The sequence below is a fragment of the Prinia subflava genome, chromosome Z (genome assembly GCF_021018805.1).
Source record: "Prinia subflava isolate CZ2003 ecotype Zambia chromosome Z, Cam_Psub_1.2, whole genome shotgun sequence".
Classification (NCBI taxonomy): Eukaryota; Metazoa; Chordata; class Aves; order Passeriformes; family Cisticolidae; genus Prinia; species Prinia subflava.
The window spans coordinates 23,942,478-23,962,059 of NC_086283.1; the positions used below are offsets into that span (position 1 = coordinate 23,942,478).

The 19,582-nt window shown below is 48.4% G+C and overlaps 1 protein-coding gene across 1 annotated transcript in view; it reads left to right on the forward strand.

Annotated features, from left to right (window-relative positions):
* GPC3 (glypican 3) overlaps positions 1 to 19,582 on the forward strand; it is a 141,417-nt gene that overhangs the window by 83,969 nt on the left and 37,866 nt on the right. The window contains exons 4-6 of the mRNA XM_063423290.1: positions 1,133 to 1,266; positions 3,941 to 4,066; positions 14,867 to 14,987. Of these exons, the coding sequence (XP_063279360.1) occupies positions 1,133 to 1,266; positions 3,941 to 4,066; positions 14,867 to 14,987 (381 nt within the window). The remainder of the gene's footprint in view (positions 1 to 1,132; positions 1,267 to 3,940; positions 4,067 to 14,866; positions 14,988 to 19,582) is intronic.

Sequence of the window (19,582 nt, forward strand, 5' to 3'; positions counted from 1 at the left end):
ACAGAATTAATCTCTTCTCTTTACACATCAGATGCTTGTAGCTTTGGCGGCGGGTGTGCTTTTAACCTCTGGTGTGCAGCTTACTGGGATTGCCTTGATTCAGTGTGCTGTTGAGATAAATGAGGTGCTGCAAGGAATGGGCATTTTATGGGTGTGTGGTTGGTCCCAAGACTGGATGTGGGTGGTGGGATGAGGCTCAGGGAAAGTGAGGATGGAGTTAACTGTGGTGCCTTCGTAGTGCAAATCAGCCAAGCCCCCTTCACAACTCAGCATGGATAAGTCCAAGAGCAGCACAGGGTGAATAAAAAGGAGACTTCCACAGTGGCAGTGGTGCCCAGGGGGGACAGATGTCCCTTGGTAGAGGGACATCTACATCAGAGAGGGAAATGGTTTCAAGCCCACCCACAGCAGGGGCCACAGTGGTGAGTCGCGGGACTTGAGAGAGCTTGAAAGAGGTGCTTTGGATTCATTCCCTTGTTGCTGCAACCAGATCCAAATCATCTGTATGCTAATGAACTAATTTGTGCCATTAGCAGAGCCCTGTTAATCAGGGCCTCCCTTGATATGACTGGGCTGTGGCCCCAACTTGCTGTATTTTAGGTTTTTAATTAGTAGTGATGTGTAGGATGCTCATCCCTGAGCATCTGCAGTGCAGCCTGTGCAGATGCTGAGCTACCTCGAGATGCAGAACCAGGGTCTTAGGACTTTCCTTCAGAAAGGAGGTGTTTCCTAAAGTCTGACTACAGAGCTAGAGTGCAGAGTCTTGAGATGCTGTGGTGTTCAGGAAGTAAGGTGCAGGGAACATCTCAAGCCCCCTCCTGCCAGCCTAAGTTTAACTTGACACAGGAAGATTTGTCACACCGGCAGCTTGGGCGTTTTGATAGCCACAGGGGCACTTCAATGCCCTGACATTTTGCCTGAAGCTCCCTGCATTCCTTCCCAGGAGGTGAGTATTTATACAAAAGCCAGGTTGTAACCTTAGGACAGAAGTTTGCTTTCAGGTGCTTGCTGAGCTATGAGCAAGATGGGGATGACAGGACAGTAGCAGCTCATGTGCAGGTGCCAGTGTGCATCTCAGCTGTTTTCCTGCAGTCCCAACGCTCCCTCACACTGCTGTGTTTGTGTTTTGCAGATCAGCCGGTTATGTGGCCACGCTCAGCAGAGGCAGATTCGATCAGCTAATTATCCAGAAGACCTTTTCATTGACAAGAAAGTCCTGAAAGTGACTCACATTGAGCAAGAAGAAACTTTGTCGAGCAGGAGGAGGTGAGGATGCTCAGGCTGAGTGTGGTGCCTGCTGGATGGGCTGCAGGAGCAGCCACCATATGGAGTAGCCCTGTGGAAGCAGATGGGAAAGCTCCTTATTTCCCTCACCCATAAACCTGGCTCTGAGCATCAGAGCTGCTCTGTACTGGGCCCTGAAGTGCAATGAGGCGTCTACATGGGTTTTCTCACCTAGTGCAGGCAGGCTGATACACCAAATGCCTTGTCTGGGTTTCTTGGGCACTGCTATAGTGTCTGAAATACTTACAGGTGTAGTTATAAATAGAAATGGTCACTCCAGCCTGAATTGTTATGTGTTACACTGTGTGTAGGTAGGGCGAATGTGTTTCTTGCTTTTTGTGTAGTGTTTAATGGTAGTTCAGAGATGTTAACAGCCTTTTACTGAATTTTTCAAAAGAAGCAGGTTCCTCCACAGCCGGTACTGCACCCTGTGCTTCTTTCCCTGTGTAAGCAGAAGCTGTAATTATGTGGGCTCACACTGATGTGTCAGGGACCGGCATTTCCCCTCTGGATCTGAAAGCACACCTGGAGATACACAGTGCCTTTACTTCTCTCTTGAATAGAAGAAAAATCCCTGTGGAAGAAAAACAAGCAAGCTTGGCAATTTTTGAAACTGGCAATAGACTGAGCTGGGTGGATTTCTCTCTGAAGACTAACAGGGCCACATTCTTGATACTGTTCCCATGAGATACACCACCAGGGCTTGCATTCCTCTGTTGTCTCAACACGTCAGAGGTTACACAGCCCAGACTCTGACAGAGATGTCCTTTAAAGGCTCTGAAGGCTAATGAAATCTGCCTCAATGAATTACATGGGTTCATACCTGCAGATACAGAGGAGTTCCTCCCTGCCCTGCAGGGAGCTCTGCTCCCCAGGAAAGTTTTCTTCTTTCTGCTTGTTCTTCCTAGCTCTGCTGGGGTTTGTGGAAGAGGAGCAAGGCAGTGCCTAGGATGTAAGGAGCTGATGCCATGGGCAGTGAGGCTCCTGCTTGGGGTTTGCCATAACTGATGATCCAGGTCTCACCTCATTTCGGCTTTCCAAATAGTGTTGGTTGGACCTCTGCCCCACTGCAGGAGATGGATGTAGGAGGTGGCTCATGCCGGAGGCAACTGCCTGAAGCATCCCTTGGATTCATGCAGGGGGCTGTAGGCTGAATTCCCACCCTTTGGAGGGGCTTTGACTCCTCGGACAAACCCGTGTTCATTTGCATGGGCAGTGACATGCGGTGCCCGGGCAGGATGTGCCGTGGTGGTCAGGGCAGGACTTGAGTGACCCTGTTCCTCCCCGGGCTGCGGCGCTCCCTGCGGGGAACACGCTCCTTGGCAGCGAGCAGGCAGCGCTGAGCACAGCCTTCCTTTCCTCTTCTTTGTGTCGCCTGCCCCCAGCTGGCTGTCGCGGGCTCTGGCCGGAGAGGGAACCCCACGGAATCCCAAAGCAAGGAGGGATGGAGGGAGCTGGACACCCCTCTGCACACCAAGCTACCTAAGACTGCAGGGCAGCTCCCCAGAGCTGGCAGGGCACGACAACCCCCCAGGGATTCTCCTGAGAGTGCTCTCTGCTCCAGGTGCTGATTCCTCATCATTCCTCCCAGAGAGCAAGGAGGCTGAGCAATAACCCCTTGCCAAAGGGGGAAATGTCCTGAAACCAAACAAGACGACTGTGAGGCCAAGTCTTAATGCCTTCCGTCCCTGCTATTCATGTTATCTTACTTTTGGCAATTTTACCTAATTAAATCTGCCACTATTCCCTGGCGACAGCTGCTGAGTGTCCCTGTGGGATCAGACCTAGACTGGGAGGATGTTACATCCCACTCTAGAGCCTCTGTCACCTCTCTGGCAACATCAGGGATCCCATTGTCAGCCTGTATTGTGGCCCTCTGGACCACTGCTGCACGTGACCAGCTGCAGATCCTTGTTGCTGGGAAGGGAGGGCACAGGGATGCAGAGGATTAGCATCCTCTGTGTGTGGTGCAAGCACCACTCCTGCAGCTCCTCCTGCCTTCCTGCAACACAGACATTTTGATGAGTGTAACTTGCCCCTTTGCAGACTGTGACCTCATGGCCAACCCAGTGCATCCCTTGAAATCGTGTCCTTTTTCTAGTGCAGCATGAGACACAGCCTTAGCCATGTGTACAGATCTGTGCTGAGAATGTCACCTCTGCTCTACCACCAAAAGTGCCACCTGCCTTGCAGCAATGCTGGATGGCCAATGCCAGACAGACAAAGCCCCTGAAGGGCCTTTGTTGCCTTCTGCAAAACAGAGAGGACACTACAGCCTGAGCCCTTGCTGCTCAGATGCACCCCATGGATGTGTGGCCTGAGGCAGTGGCACCTTTCCTTAGGTGCTGTGAGAGTGCGGAGACTGTGTCTGACTTTGCCTGGTGCAAAGTTGGGCTGAGGTTGTGCTGTGCCCACATCCTTCCCCATCACCAGCAGTTTTGCCCTGGGAAACATGGGCTCAGCCTTTGACTGAATAACATCAAGGAAAAACATAAAAAGCTACTTTGGTTCAGAAATAAAACTGATGCTTTGTGGTTGTTTGCACCTAGCTTCTTTAATGTTGTGTTTGTGTGACTACCGTCACAGGTTAAAATGCACCAACCTCATCTTCTCTTCTTCTTTTAACTGAGCACCCTTTTCTTTCCGTCTCTTCCAGGGAACTGATTGCAAAGCTGAAGTCCCACAGCAGTTTTTACAGCAGCTTGCCAGAGTACATCTGCAACCACAGCTCTGCTGTTCAGAATGACACCCTTTGCTGGAACGGACAAGAAGTCGTGGAGAGGTGAATCACATCTCCCTTGCCCTCCTTCTCCCCTGTGCTGCTTATCTTTTGTTAACCAGGCAGAGGAGCAGTCTGACGAGGACATGACTTGCCCCCTTAAGGACTCTGTGCAGAGCCAGTGTCCAGCTGCGCTGCAGCTCCGATGGATGTGTGATGTCTGCACAGAGAGAAGTGGTTGTGTGCTGCCCTCCACTGAGTTTTCTATGTAGTTAAAACTCTGCATCTATGATGGGATTGGTCAGGGTGGGCCAGAGACAGGAGAGCAGTATGACACTGCTCCCACAGGAGAGTGCACCCCAGGGATGCTCCAGGGATGCTCCTCTGCAGCAGCAGCAAGGGCACTGCCCCCATGCCCTGCACGGGGTGGGGATGTCCCCAGCCGGGCTCCCTCCGTGCAGTGGCAGCAGGACAGCGTGGTTGGCATCCCCTGCCCCACCCAGGGAGGGTCAAGGAAACTCCCTCGTTGAATTTCTCTTTGCTGTGGCTCTCAGCTGGAGGAGGTGAGGACCACTGAACCCTGGTGGTGTCACTGCTGCCCTCTGATCACCTTCCCACCACCAAGTCCTGGCTGTCTTCTCTGGATGGAGCACTCCCACCAAGGTCCAGCTTGTGCTGTGGCTTCTCTGCCCTGCCTCACTTGCCATTTCAGAGGATATGCTGGTGGTAATTGAGGTTAAGAGATGCAGGATTCATACCATAAAGAGGAAGGAAGTGTTAAAAGAAATGGAGATTTTTCTTGCAAAAAATACCCTTTGGGAACGTTAAATAATGTGGAAATAGAACTTGGAAATGTTTTTTATGATTATACATAAATCTCCTCTAATCACTCTACTTTGCAAAGCAACCTTTGCTATTAAGTAGTTTGCATAAGGGAAGAAATAGAAATAAAATCAGGAAGTTCTGAATGTTGAGATAATAATTATGACTTCTTGATCAGTAACTTCAGGTGGTAATTAGCCTGTATTTGCAATACTGACCTGAAACACTGAATAGACCAAAATAGAAAAACTCTATTTTGAAAAAAAATGATTCAACAGCTAAGATCACACGCTTAGTAAAATGTACTTACGTTGCCTAAGGAAGAATGTGTCCTCTATTGGTACTTATTTCTAGAAAATCTTGAGTTTCCAGGCCTGAGACATTCAGCTGGAAAGATTATTTCAATATTGTCTCACTGATTGTTAATTAAAACTTGTAAAGCAGAGCTATAAACACTGCAGCTCTGGAGAAGGGGATCTAGAGTGAGGTCTTGGCTTCTACCAGTTCACTGGGGTCATGGCCAGTGGCCCATGTGTGGGCCCTGCTGACGCCACAGCTGGCTGAAGTGGTAGCAATGGAAAGGTCTAGATCCTTCTGCAGGTGTAAGTTCAGAGCTATTTGCAGGTTAAACATGACTTCAGGTGATAGATGGCCTTCAGCTTTCTGCTAAGAGTACCGGGGGGACCATCGTCGGCACAATATGGCACGTCATGTGGTTGCCATGGCATGCAGGGGGGCAAGGCAGGGAAAGGATAAAGTCTGTGAGCATGAAGGGGGCACAAATATTTCAGCCCCTGGCCATTGAGCTAAGGAATCCTCTACTGCGCTTGAAGAGTGCCTTTCCTCTCCTCTCCTTGCCCCCTCTGTTGCTCTGCCAGCTCCTGTGAAATATTAGTGACAGTTCCCTTGCAGGCAGATATTAGAGATTTTTGCTGTGAGCAGGGAGACCTCACCTAAAAAAGCTGAGCTAAGATAATGGTCAAGGGTGCGCTTCTCCCAGGAGCCACTTGCAGAATGTTTCAAACAGAAGCAAGCATGTAGTTAAAATGATCTCTACACTGGCTGCTTCATGTGCTTGGACTTCCCAGCTTGGCATCTCTTCCAGGGTGTCTGGGAGGATTCCTGAAAATCAGGAGCATATAAGGTAACAGTGCTTGAGTACCCTAAGCTGCCAGTTCCTTCATTTCAGTGTTTTCTCCAAGAGGGAGCCAAGCAGCTGTTCATGGTGTAGCAGCTCTTACTCAAGCTGTTCTGAGAATGTGTGTTAGGTAACGGAGAAATTCTGTTCTCCTGCTGGACTGGTGTGTGTCTTTTGGTGATCAGACTCCATCTGGCCACTTTTTGCAAGAAATTCGGTGTGGTTTGAATATCTAGTGTTAATTTCAGGGTGCTGTCCTGGTGCTTGTCCCACATATGTGGTGGCTGCCAGAAAGAAGGATGGTGGAGACATGGTGGGATGGTTCCTGTGGCTGGAGTGTTGGAAGGGTACAGGCTCTTTGAAAGGGCAAGCCGGGGAGACAAGGATGGGGTGTCTATGTCAGTGATCAGCTGGAGTGCCTGGAATTCCACCTGGGGATGGATGAGGAGCTGACCAAGAGCTTTTGCGTCAGGATTAAAGGGAGGGCAGAGACAGGTGATGTTATTGTCTGGCTCTGCTTCAGGCCACCCGACCTGGAAGACTGGGTGGATAAGGCCCTTTATAGACAGACATGAGCAGCCTCACATTCACAAGCCCTGGCCCTCATGAGTGATTTCCACCCTGGCCTCTGTTGGAGGGACAACACAGCAAGGCATAAGCAACCCCTGGGTTCCTGGATAAACTAGAAAGCTCCTCCTGAATCTGCTGGTCAGATGAAGACCAGGGCAAAGTGGTAGATTCTATGCTTCCATGTTTCCATGTCTGGTGCTGTGTAGGCGATGGATATAACTGTTTGAACACTGTTGGGTCTGTAAGGTCGGTGTGAGCACCTGCATGAGCATGTCCAGGATTTGATCATGTTCTTGTAAGGATTGCGGCTATTTGCATTTCTAATGTAGTACCTGAGTGTTCATTAAGTTAGAAAACAGCCTGACTCATTTATCCATTTCCAGACCACCCCTGTCATGACAAAATTTGTTAGTTTTTCTAAGCCCTTTTCCTATATCACATTAAATCAAGCCTAGAATAGCAACTTTACTACCTTTGCCAGCGTGCCCAAGGACTTGATAATACCAACAATGTGTATCCTGCTATTTGATGCAAACAGTCCCTTCTGCACCTCCAATCCTCCTCCTGTGGTTTTTTGGGCTTGCTGTTTCCTCTGTCCTGTTTATCCCAGTGCTTTTTACTCACAGGCAATGAGAGGGTGTCTCCTCCCCATGGACTGGATGTGCTCAATGTCTTTCCAGTGGGTCTCACTTCCCAATTTGAGCCTTGAACCATCCTTTGCTTCCTCCTTGTTATTAAGTCCCTCTGCTCTGACTGAAGGTGGCTTGTTTGAGGCTCCAGTGCAATGCAGCTGGCTGGAGTACTTTATCCTGATTTTAATCCCTTGCTTTTTTTTTAACTGAATCTTACTTTATGATCATTTGCTTCCCCACGTTGGCCCACCTAATGGCAAGAATTTTTCCTCCTTCCCGAAGTCTGATCTGTGGGTTAATAGTTTGATTGTCATCCCTATTGTGGATTTAGGACGTGGTGCCTGGAAATGACTGCTTGCAAACAGTGGCAGCCACCCAAGAAAGGTTGATTTTTCTGTAATGCAGAACAGTGCCTTGTGCTTTTGCGTGGTTGAAGAACATAAGCTGAAGTGGGAAGAAAAAATAAAAGGCAACACATTCCTGCTTTTCACACTTTTCAGAGTGTGCAAAAACACACTGTGCTCTTATGGGGCACCACAAAGGTTCACAGCAAAAGCCACAAGGGGCACATTTCAACACTTGCAAAGAGCTTGTTGAGGGGTCACGGTGCTTGGGTGTTTGTGGTAGCTGGAGACCAGACCTGCTGGATCCTCCTCTGTCTCTGTTCATCCCTCTGCACCTCTTGGCAGCTTTCCTGGGCTCACTTCCAGGCACTGCCCTGCGACAGTAGCGTGTAGGCAGAGTGGGTGTGCAACTGCTTAAACCTGCCTAAGCGAGGGTTTCTGTGATGCCCCTCCTTTCCTGTCTTCATGCCTCCTCCTCTCACCAGGCCTCCTGCTGGTGGTGTTAGGTGGTGAGATGTTGTCCGGCCGCTCTTATCCTTATCTCCATCCTAAGCAGAAAAAAACAGAGGCCGATTCTTATCACCGAAGTCCTGACTTTGTAGTAATTAGCTCATTTAAAGCCTTCAGCTTAAGTCAAGTAGGTGTTGAGATATCAAACTCACCTCAGTTTCTATGGGAGCTCAGCGTTGGAATCTCAAAGGTATTTGAAGTTTTTATATATTATCAGGGTTTTGCAGCATTTAATACTAAAAGCCTATTAAATCTCGATTCTCGGAGTTTAATAATCTGCTTACATGAGTATATTCTTTTCAAGCTGTTCTGAATAGAATGACAGCAACATCTGCCCACTGCAATACTTGTAAGCACATTAAGCCTTACTCTTAGATGCTGCAATTTCCAAATTTCTCAAGACAAATGCGTACATTAATCTAAATCACTAGCATAACTCCCATTTTCCTTGTACCAATTCAAAATTAATATATTTTTAGCACCTTGCCAGATTCTCTTCTTCAAGCTAGAAGTCTCATATTTCCCTGCTGTTGCCAGTGTACTGTGGTTTGTTTTAATCATACAAATCATAAACAATGAAAGCACAATTGGAAGCAAGACAGAAAAATGAGATTCTGTAATTGGAACAAAGGAAATTCCATGCCAGCAATAACCCTTTAGTTCATGAAGGGTTTGGTTATTTCTGGCAGTGCTGCAAAATATCTGATCCAATGGAATCCCCAAAGAGGGGGCTGTGTAACTTTCCAAGCCCATAAAACACAGCTTTGTAGCAAGTATAAGGTATAATGAAAGGATAGTAGGCAAATTCAATGGGTTATTGAGTGGCCGTGTTTGTTTCCAGAGTATTTCAGAAATGAAGATCATGAATCTTCCTCTACCCTGCTGCTTGGTCTCAGGTTTAACCAATTTTTCCTTAATCTATTTGTCTTGAACTGAAATAAGAATAGAGGGACACTTCAGGCTGCCTATAAACTCCTATTGTTCTGCTATTACATTCAAATATTACATTACATATAATATTTGAATATTACCATTTTTGTTGCTCCTTCTGAAGTCAGATGTCCCAGAGCCAGGTGATTACCTGAGACCTCACATTTATGACCAAGCCACCATCTGCAGCACACTCACTGGCTGTAGAGCTTTGTGTGGGACAAATGGGAAGAAGCAGCACTTCTCTTGGCAGGGAACTGACACAGCAGGATCTGAGGGTGCTCTCAGAGGCTTCCAGGCGTTGCTATTTGGAAATCCAGCAGAAAATGGTTCCTTTTTCCTTAGGTGAGAACACTCCCCACTGAGAGCGTTGGATCCTCCTGGTTGCTTTTGAAGCAGCTTGTTTGGAGCTGTTGGTGGTGTAAATTGACTGCGGCATCACGAGTTCTGCAGTGACTACAAGTACTCTCTGCAAGCAAGCAAACAAAGCCAGGAAGGCACTTGAGAGCCATACACCCCACCTCTCCCCTGCCTCTTGCACTCCCACGAAACAGATGCCCGCAAATGGTCTTGGGATGGTGGGGACACGCACTCCACATGGAGGACAACAGCTGGGGTGGACCTGCACCCCACAGCCAGCCCATGTCTGGTGTGGGGTATGACTAACCAGATGTCTCTGGACGCTCTGTCTTTAGAGAGGAAACTCTCAGGGAAAGAATTGTCACCTCTTCTTGGAGGCTTGTGGGCACATCCAGCAGTTCCACCCTGACCACAGGGCAGGATGAGTGGGTTGGAAACAGCTTTTCAAACCTTTAGGCCCCCACTGCTCCCATTGCTGATGTGACAGTGAGGTTGTCTCACTAAACCAGAATTTAGCAGGGTCAGAGAGTAAAATGTTGGCTTCACCACTGCACCCACTTTTACTGACCCATGAAAACCAGCTGGAGATAAGAGCTGGGTTCCTATAAGGCTTGGAGGGGGGGGTGGAGGCAAAACTTTTCTTCTCTTTCTCCCCTTTTTCATCTCTTTTGCCTCCTGTGTGGTGAGGACTCAGTGTCACCAGTCCACATGATCTGCTGTAAGTCACATCTTGAGATGTAGAGCAGCTTTGGGGTCCGAGGGGAATGTTGCTCTCTCAAGCTCAGTTATTAACTCTAGTGCAATGAAATCTCTGTGTTGTGTTGTGTCTGTATTATGTTTGACCCCCACCCACTCTATCTGACAAGTATAATTCAATGAACACAGTAGAGGGAGAGCCTGTGAGGGATACTGTGCTGTTTAAACTGGAGATGCGTTTGAATAAATAATTTGCAACTGGAAGGCAGGCATAAATTAATTGCTATTTGAATGACATACTTACTTTCCTTGTTCTAAAAGGTGTAATTCTTTACGTTTGACTTTCAGGATTACTTTCTCTAAATCACATGTCAGGCTATTGTAGTAACTCATCTCAAAGCCTAGCAGGGCTGAGTAATATGAACACACATTTTACACTCATTGCCATGTATTTAAATAACATTTGTCATCTTGTCTTCTTTGTTCTGAAATGAAAGCTTGGAATGAGCTGCATTTAGACTGGAAAGACCAAACATTCACAGGAGACATTTGTGGACGGTGGAGAGGAAAGGACAGGAAAATCCCTCAATTTGACAGCATGCTTGGGCATTTATGTCTGGTGGATGAGAATAAGCAGGAAGGGTCTGCCGTTGTACTATCCCCACAGAAAACATCAGATTATTGGTGTTTTCATAAGGTGGTTGTCTTTAAAGTAATTTTTAATGAGGGCTGCTTAAATGCAGCACATTTAACAATGTGACATTTGTGTTTGGAAAATACCACATCCCCAGCAAGAGCCCGTACCCAGGGAGCCCAGGCAAGGAGATGCTGCTGACTGACGTTGAGACACATCAAAGACAAAAGTATTTTGGGCTTTGCTGATGAAGTGTGAGCCAGACCATGCTCATGTTGCAACACTGATACCTCTTTCACACAGAGACCCCTGGGGACAAGGGTGGGGGACTTTATCCACTGTGCATATTTGCTGTTCCATGCTAGTATCAATCACCATGGCAGAGGCATTGATGGTTTCAGAAGTGGCACAAGTGTCCTGCAGAAGGGGCTGTTTTATTGGCATAAGCTGAAAACAACTCGAGATGGCTCAGAGATTTCTCCTTTTCTGCACTGACAGGAGAACGTGGGAGGAAGATGATGCTTTGGCTTGTTTTGCCTGCGAGCCGCCCAACCCTTCATCTTGGGGGGGATGCAGAGGAGCCTGCATGGGTACTGTCCTGGGACCCCCAGCTTGTTGGGGGCTGCAAAGGCATCTCCCTGCCATATTAAGGCCTGGTTGCTTGGCTCAGGCTGCAGGGAGGGGTGCCAGCTGCCTTTTCCAGCTTCTCTGGCATTTCAGGAATGCAGGTCTCTCACTGAAGCTACATTTCAAAACCTTTAACCCTTTAGTTGGCTGCATCCCACATGCCTGAATGTGGCCCCTCCAGGCTGATGCTGGGGCACAGAGTGGCACAGCTGAGAGGAGCTGGTGCCCCCCTTGTACCTGACCACAACAGGGGGTCCCAGCTTGGAGGAAGTGTCCCCCAAAGCACCCAAGTCCCACAGGACCATGTCTCTGGCTGGTGGGATGTAGCGGGTCCCTGTGCATCTCCTTTTTTGCACTACATGTTCAAACATGTGCAGCTAGCAGGGCCCATTGCCTTGCTGCTTCAAGTGACTTGTGTGGAGGTGCAAATGATTCATTTTGGGTCAGGTAAGTAAGTACCCTTGTATCTGGCCAGGATGTGACACTCTATTTCTCCATCACTGTTTCAGGGAGAATTCCCTCTGCAAATGCTTTCAGGTTTGCTTCCTTCTCCAGTAGATTTTTTTCCCCTGAGAAGGCTGATCTGAGGTCCTCACCACCCCAGCAGAATCTTCTGGAGAACAGTTTCAGCCTCTGGACATGGAGTTATAGTCTAGTGTGGCTGTAGTGCTTGTTCCTCCCTCCTGTACTACGTTGTGTAGGCTACAGAAATCTCCTCTGGCAGCCCTTGTTTGGATTGCAGAAGGGATTTCGCCCACTCAAACCCAAGCTATTATGTTTCTTTGTATAAAACTGTTTAGGAGAGAGACTGTATTAATTTAGGGATGCACCAAATGGGCTTGGTTCTGCTCTTGCTAAAACCTGTGTGAGTTTCCTGATTAAATCTCTGAAACCACAGGAGACCTTTCAGCAATGTACTTCTGAATTCCACCAGTGTTTTAAATTAAATTCACAGTGACACCGAGGATAGGAATTTCTTTGTCATCTAAAAACTCATGCATGCTGTGGCTGTTTACGTGCAGTCTCCAGATGTGTTTGTCAGGTCGGCACGGTGGCATTAAGCGGCCGTGTGACAACTAAGCAGCAGGATTAATGGCTCACTACTCTCTATCCCCCTGCAAGGAGTTCAGCCCAAGTTTCAGCAGAGCCGGGCAGGTCTGTGCTTGCGGCAGCAGCCTCTTCCCACGAGATGGTGCTGGGAGCATGCACGGCTGTGCCAGCAGCGCATGGGCTGCTGCAGGCTGGGCCCAGGCTGGCCCCTTCTCCCAGACACTCAGCTTTCAACCTGCACCGACCCTCCAGCTGCACCTGTGAGGGCTCTTCTGAACTGGGGGCGACTCTGTCTCAGGTGTAGCCACGTTTTGTGCTTCCCAGGGTAAGGCAACTATTAAAAACAAAGGCATTCTGCAAAATGCAGAGTCCTAACAGGAGGCCCCAGGGACAGGGTGTTGGGGTGCAGAGCTGGTGCTGTGCTGGTGCTGGAGGCAGGGGGTGGGAAGGCTGTGCAGACAGCTGCCCCTGGGTTCAGGAGTCGGTGGGGCTTGGGAGAACCAAGGTGATGGATCTGCTTTGCAGTGATGCCTGTACCTGGAAAAGCTGCTTATGCCTGGACAAGGAATATACACTGGCGTGTGTTCCTGTGCTGTAGGGCACAAACACCTCCTTTCTCCTGTCCTTTTTTCCTCTGTCATCTATTCAGTGCAGCATCTTGCAGGGTTGCCAGCCATTACTGGGGATGCATATGGGGAATGCCTAGTGTTGGGGACCCAGCTGGAGGTGCAGAGAGCTCCTGTACATGGAACTCCTGCCCTGAGATTGCTTTGGAGTGGAAATCTGCCTCAGTTCTGAAATTATGTGAGTATTTCAGTTTGGGGTAGATTGCTGCTGCACCAGTATAGATCTGAGGCTCCCTTTGCACCCCTACATGTCTGAGCAGATCTCATCCTCTACTTTAGAGTTTAAGCCAAGCCTCTGGGTATCCCTGAGCCCGTCAGGGTGCCCTGATAGCTCTTGTGGCCAAACGTCCACATGCATTTTGCTTTCTACCCTAGCAAAGCATCCTCCCTGAGTTGGCCCTCCTGTATCCCTCCTCTTCTTTAAATGCCTGCTGAAGTCCCACTTTCTCCCCAAAACCCATGTGAAATGGGCTGGCTGTGATTGCCTGAGCTTGCCTGGCAGCATGAGGACGGAAGATTAACTGGGCAGGGGAGCAGGGAGCTGACAGACAGGGAGGCAGGACTAGAGCTGGTGCTGGGAGCTGGGTGAAAACATGAGGTGTAGGAGATGAACGCAGAAAGGAAGATTCATGGTGTTTACCCATGGCACTGGAAAAACAGATGTACAGTAAAGCAGACTGATGCTGGTGTTATCTCACTGATCTCACTTTCGGAGGCTGTGCCGGGGTTTGGTAGTGCCTGTCCTGGCTGCCAGCTCTGGGAGATGAGGACTTGTTTTGTGCTTGTAGAGCACCGCAGCCCATCATTGGGGCTGTGATGAATGACAGCAGCCCAGAGCTCCAGAAGGCGCCGGTGTGCTCCATTCCAGTGCTGCGGCTGCCAGCAGGCAGTGGTGGCAGACGATTGCTCTGGCCCCAACCTGAGTTGGAGTTTGGTGCTTCTCTTATGCTGGAGCATCATCAGCTGTTATCCAGGTCATGAATGTAGGGACTTGTTCCTCCCAAGGGAAGCGTGCAGCAGTTCTGTCCCTCTTCCCCTCCCTTTAATCACTCTGGTAAACTTTGTCATTTCATAGATCTCGCAGCAAGTGAATGTATATTTCTTCCCTAAGTGCCAGTGAAAAAGCTGAGTGCAGCTTGGCCTCCCTCCTCTGCAGAGCTGCCCTGGCAGTTTAATCTGTGGGGGCTTTGCTGACTCTCATGGCACCCCTGTAAATTGAGACACCCTGTGGTGCAGAGCCCAGCACTGTACCAAAGTCAAGGTATGTTCTGTCTGAGCAGTTACTTTGATCCCTAAGGCTGGATCTCATCAAAGACTGAAATCAGGATTGTTTGACAACACCTATTTTCCATTAGCAATGTTGACAGCATTAATTATGTTCTGATGCTTTAATTCTTTATTACTGAAATCACACATCAGTGATAGTCATTATTTTGCAAGGGGGTTGATGTTATGCTAATCAGCTTGCAGTTAACTGGGTCATCCCACTCATTTTTTTGGCTGTGGGCACAACACTACTGCTCTTGTACTGGAGTCTCTGTGGTCTGCCAAGATTTATTTTAAACAAACATAAGCAAGCCAGAATTTCTGAGCCAGCTTTTTTAGGACTCCTGGGTGCAAGTTATGTGAAAATATTTATCTCTACTGTATACTGTTTAACATCTTCCTTGGTTACTAATGGACTGGAAAGGACTTCATTGTCCTCAAGTGATACAACTACATCATCTTGCTGCTTTGCAAAGTCAGAGCAAAAATGTTTATGGGAATCTTCTGTGCTTTCTTTGTCATTATTAACTGTCTTGTGCTCTCTGTTTTGGAAAGGACTGGTTCCTGTCTTGGGATTTCTTATGTTCGTACTGAACTTTAAAGATCTCCTCTCTATTAGCTCATCACATTGTTGTCTTCTCTGTCCTCATTCCTACAGGTACAGTCCCCAGATCACAAGGAATGGAGCAAAAGCTCAGGCTGGCAACCATGAGGTGAAGATGAAAGGTCCGGAGCCAGTGATCAGCCAGATTATTGACAAGCTGAAACACATCAACCAGGTTTGTTGCAGACGTGCCAGCAGGGATGTCTCCAGAGTGGGCGGTTTCCAAATCAGTTTGGCCTCCCCCGCACTCTCTCTGGGCTCAGACTGACATTCCGGCCGTCTCCATCTGCAGCAGCTCTGGGAGCCCTGTGTGCAGAGCTGGTGCCACCCTGGCCCTGCACAGCACCAGACCCACAGGGCACACGTGGCCGGTCCTGTTGGGTGCCTGCTGGTGTGCTTCTGCGTGGTGCAGCCTCCCAGGACTCAGCCTGTGCCTGGGTCCTGTGTGGATGCATGGCTGTAGAACAAGAATGCTGCTGCTGGGCATCTATGCCCTTAGCAGTGGAGGTCCAGGAAAGATGGAGCTGGTGGGGTGCCCTTGAGCGTGATGTGCTGGCAGAGGGTCATGTAGCACATGCCTGATGTCCCCTCTGGTTGGAGGAGTTCCTTTTGACATTGTTCATGGCTGGCAGCAAGGGTCACTTTTTCCTTTGTTGTATCTCCCTGGGCGTTCTCTCCCAGTCAGTAATGGGGGAAGTTACTGTTGAATGGGGAAATGGCAGAGCTGGATGAGATCCTTTCTGCTGGGGAGGAAACTTCCTTCCCACTGCCTCAGACCTGGCATCCTGCCTGGGACAAGCGGTATCTTGTCTCTACCCATTATGCCGTGCCAGGTTAGGCCTGCGAACAAGCCCTGCTGCTTCCAGGGAATTAGGTTGCAGCTCTGCAGAGCGTTCAGCTTGTGGCTGAACTTTCCCCAGCACTGCCTTGGGCTGGCGGGGCTGGGGTCTGGCTCTGGACTCTGCTCTACCCTCTGCGTCCATGAGTGTGGATGTCACAGTTTTTCATAGGCAGATAGTCTGGACTTGCTGCTTTGCCAGGACACAGCCTGGGACCTCACAGGGCGAATCCTCGGCTGGCGACACTGTTAACACAGCTGAGCTGCCCCATCTCTCCCGAGAGAGCTCTTCCCCGTGCCAACCTTGCCCACGGTCACCCCAGCACCAAGCTCTGGGCAGCAGCAGTGGGTTCCCGGGGTTAAGCCCAGCTTTGCTTCCCAGCCGGGTGGGCCGTGAGGGCGGCTCTCTTTGGAGCTGCTGGCTTAGCAACTTTTCTGCTAACCTCTGCTTTCCTGCTCCGGGACTGCCAGGGATTGTTTTCACAGCCATTCCCGGTTTAACCCCCGCGCCCTCCGACGCGGGCATGCCTCATTAGGTGCTGTCTGGGAGCAGGATGCGGCGAGGGATTCGGGGTCCCCAGGAGCACCCCACAACGCGGGAGCTGTCGTGGGCAGCAGCCCTCCAGCCTGCTCTGCCTTCCCACACGCTCCCTGTGCCGAGCAGTGCCATCTGCCAACAGCCCATAATTATTAGAAGGGGAAAAGCGGGGGGAATAGCACAATCGGCTCCCTATTAAATGGGGTAGAGGGCAGGCTTCAACCTGCAGGTGATAATGATATTTTGCCATTCACAGTGAGAAAGTTGCACTGAAAAAAACACGGTTATTATGTACTTGAAACTGCTGACATAAAGTGGTTGTGAAATGCTGGCTGCCAGACTGGGTCAAGTTAGGTCTTTGCTGAACAGCTTGGGCTTCTGAGGAGTGGAGGTCTGTGGAGTGGGAGACCCTGGGTAAACACTGCTGTGCTCAACTCAGCTGTTTGCAGCAGCAGCAGTGTGTCTCTGTCAGCTGCTGCTCAGAGAAAAATTGTGGCGAGGGGGTGAATACAGTCAGCTTAGTCACGATCTCTTACAGTGCTTCCCCCCACTGGCTTGCAGTGTCAAGTTGGAACGTGTTGTGGGGGGCAAGTAAGTTGTTTTGGTTTGAACAGCATAAATGTAAGAGCCTGAAAAATGTCAAACCCTCTTGTAAAGCTGTGTTTGAGAAAGAGGAGGAACTGAGAATAAAGTCAGGAGAAAATTAGTGATTAGTGCAATTTAGTTTTGAAGCTTGCCCAGAGAAGCTGTAGCTGCCCCCTTCCTGGAAGTGTTCATGGCCAGACTGGATGGGGCTTGAAGGAAACTGGTCTAAGGAAGGCTGGGGGGGATAGCATGGGGATTGGAACTACATGATCTGTAAGATCCCTTCCAACCCAAACCAATCTGTAATTCTATGATATGATTCTATTCCTGTGGGGAGGGTCTGTAGTTTAAGGTCAGTAGCTTGTACACCAGGAAAGTAGCTTAAATTTACTTGATGGTGGTTACTTAAATTTGGGATTTGGGGTGTCAGAGCTTACCATCACACTTATTTTCTTGGCTGAAGGAAGCTTTGAGCTCTCTTTCACATCTGGAATGCATCTTGATTGCCAAAGAGTATTAAATGTGGAAGGAGCAGCAGCTCTGGATGAATTACAGTTGTGTCTTTCAGGTGTTGGCTGCAGATTTGGGAAGCAGTGGGAACTCCTGAGCTGGAGAGGGTTGAAAATCTCCTTATCCACCAAGCTCAAGCCAACAGCAGCTTTTAAAGATTTTCAGACATTCAGGATCTTTTGGAGAAAAGACCATCTTTGTGGTGCTCAGAGCTGTAAACTGGATTCTCATGTGACTACCTGTAAACTGTGAATCTTGTACAATGCTGTGGCTTCCTCCCAGTCTGTTGTGTTGGAGATACAGCCTGGCTTTTGTGGGTGTGGGCAGACTCAGGAACCATGCTCTTGTACAATTTTCATAGAGGTCCACAGCTTTTATTTTTACTTGGAAATTTTTGCAAAATATCTGTAATTTACTGATGACTTCCCCTTTATTCCAGGATGCTCATGCTTCTGGAAGTGTCTGTTCTTTCAGTGTTGTGTGTACAAATTGTGCTTGCTCTTTAGTTTGTGTCTTCTCAAACCTAATTTGGGTAAATGTAGTCACATTCACATGAGAAATTCTCATCAAACGTTTGCAGTTTGAAATGAGAATGGGGTTTGTGCATTAGAATTAAACCCATGGGGATTGAAAGAAGTAAAGAAAACCTAACCCAGAGAAAAGGGGAAAGGAAAAATGCCCCAGACTGTATTTTTTTGCTTTGAGCACCTATCAAGCTAAAATAAATAAATGAATAAAGCACAGTGCCTGAGTTGTGTGCTGTTTCAAGTCAGCCCTTTCTGGATGAGTCCCCCTCAGTGCTGCCCATTCGTCACATCGGACCATTTTTGTTTCACCCAAACGTGTGATTGTGGCTGATGCTATTTTTTGTGCATTGGTGGGTGAGATGCTTTATTATTGCCATATTGGAATTTTTTTCCCCCCCCGTTCTGTTAGATGTCTACCAAGTTTTGATTTGAGTTATTTTTGTTGTGTGCCCAGAGGCATGAACAGCCCATCCATAAATATTAGCATTGTTATCTCAGCTGGGAGGCTAAGGGTCACCTTCAGGAAAATGAGTTAGAATTGGTTCCTAACTTTTATTTCCCAGAGTGGATGGGATCTGTTTCTAGCTAGAAAGGTTTTCACTCATCCCTTGAGTAAAACTATATTGAAACTGAAAGGTTATTCAGTGTCAGCACAGGATCTTGCTCAGATTTTTTGTGACTTGGTAACATCCCCAGGCAGAAAGCTGTGTGCAGGGTGAGCCATTTCCTCTGGTCACTCCGTTTTCCTCTGGCCACGGGGACGTTTGAATGGCTGACAGATGGGGTGAGCTTCAGGTTTTAACAGCTGTGCATGGAAGTGGGAGGTGTGGTCTCAACGTGTCCCATGTCCTGGGAGCCCTGCCACCCTGCTGACCCCCTCTTGGTCATCCTCCTCCATGGAAGGCTCTGGAGAGAAGGAGAACCTGAGTGATGCTGGTGTGAGGATGCAGCAGGGGTCTGTGGTACCAAATCAGCTGATGTGGCCCTCTTGGTCCTCCCTCCTGTCCCTGTCTGTCCTGACGTGACTTTTATGTCCTTTGCAGTGCTTTTGGGGCTCTGACACCCAGCAGATGCTTTACTTCACCCTTAATGCCATTACCTCTGTAAGCTTGTGCTCAGTTGCAGTCTCTTTTTATGCTTAGGTAAATCCTGGTGTTTTATCATAGTACTGTCTCGAGGAAGAAGAGCACAATTTTTTAAGAGAAGGAGGGAAGAAAACAATCAAAGATTAATAGTAAAATCCATAAAAGGAAACTTAGCTGGGGAAGATGTGTCTTTACAAAATTGGATGGCCTGGAAACATATTGTACATTTCCAGACACTCGAGTTAAGGGCTCATTTAGAATATTTCAGATATACTGGAGTTTGACAGTTCTTTGGTTTCCACATCAAACAATCTGTAATTTATTGCCCCATATAGGGACTGTGTTTTTATCATATTGCATATTTTCTAGCCAGGAATCTAACTACCATATAAGCTCTTGAAAAAATAAACCCTTTGGGGATGGGAATCCAGGCAATGTGCTTTCACAGACCCTGAGAAACTCCCTTTGATTTATTTCCTTGGAAATAAGGGGAAGACACAATTTCTTGGAGTATTACAGCTGTTCCCCCAAGCAGGGTCTTGCTGCCTTTCTTCATGTGCTTGGTGTAAAGACCCAGTCCTGCATGTGAAAGAGGCTCATGTGAAAGAGCCTCACGTTGCTCTTAGAGGGGTTTGCAGGAGGATGAGAACAAAATTTAGAAGTTTTACGAGGCAGTAAAACACAGCT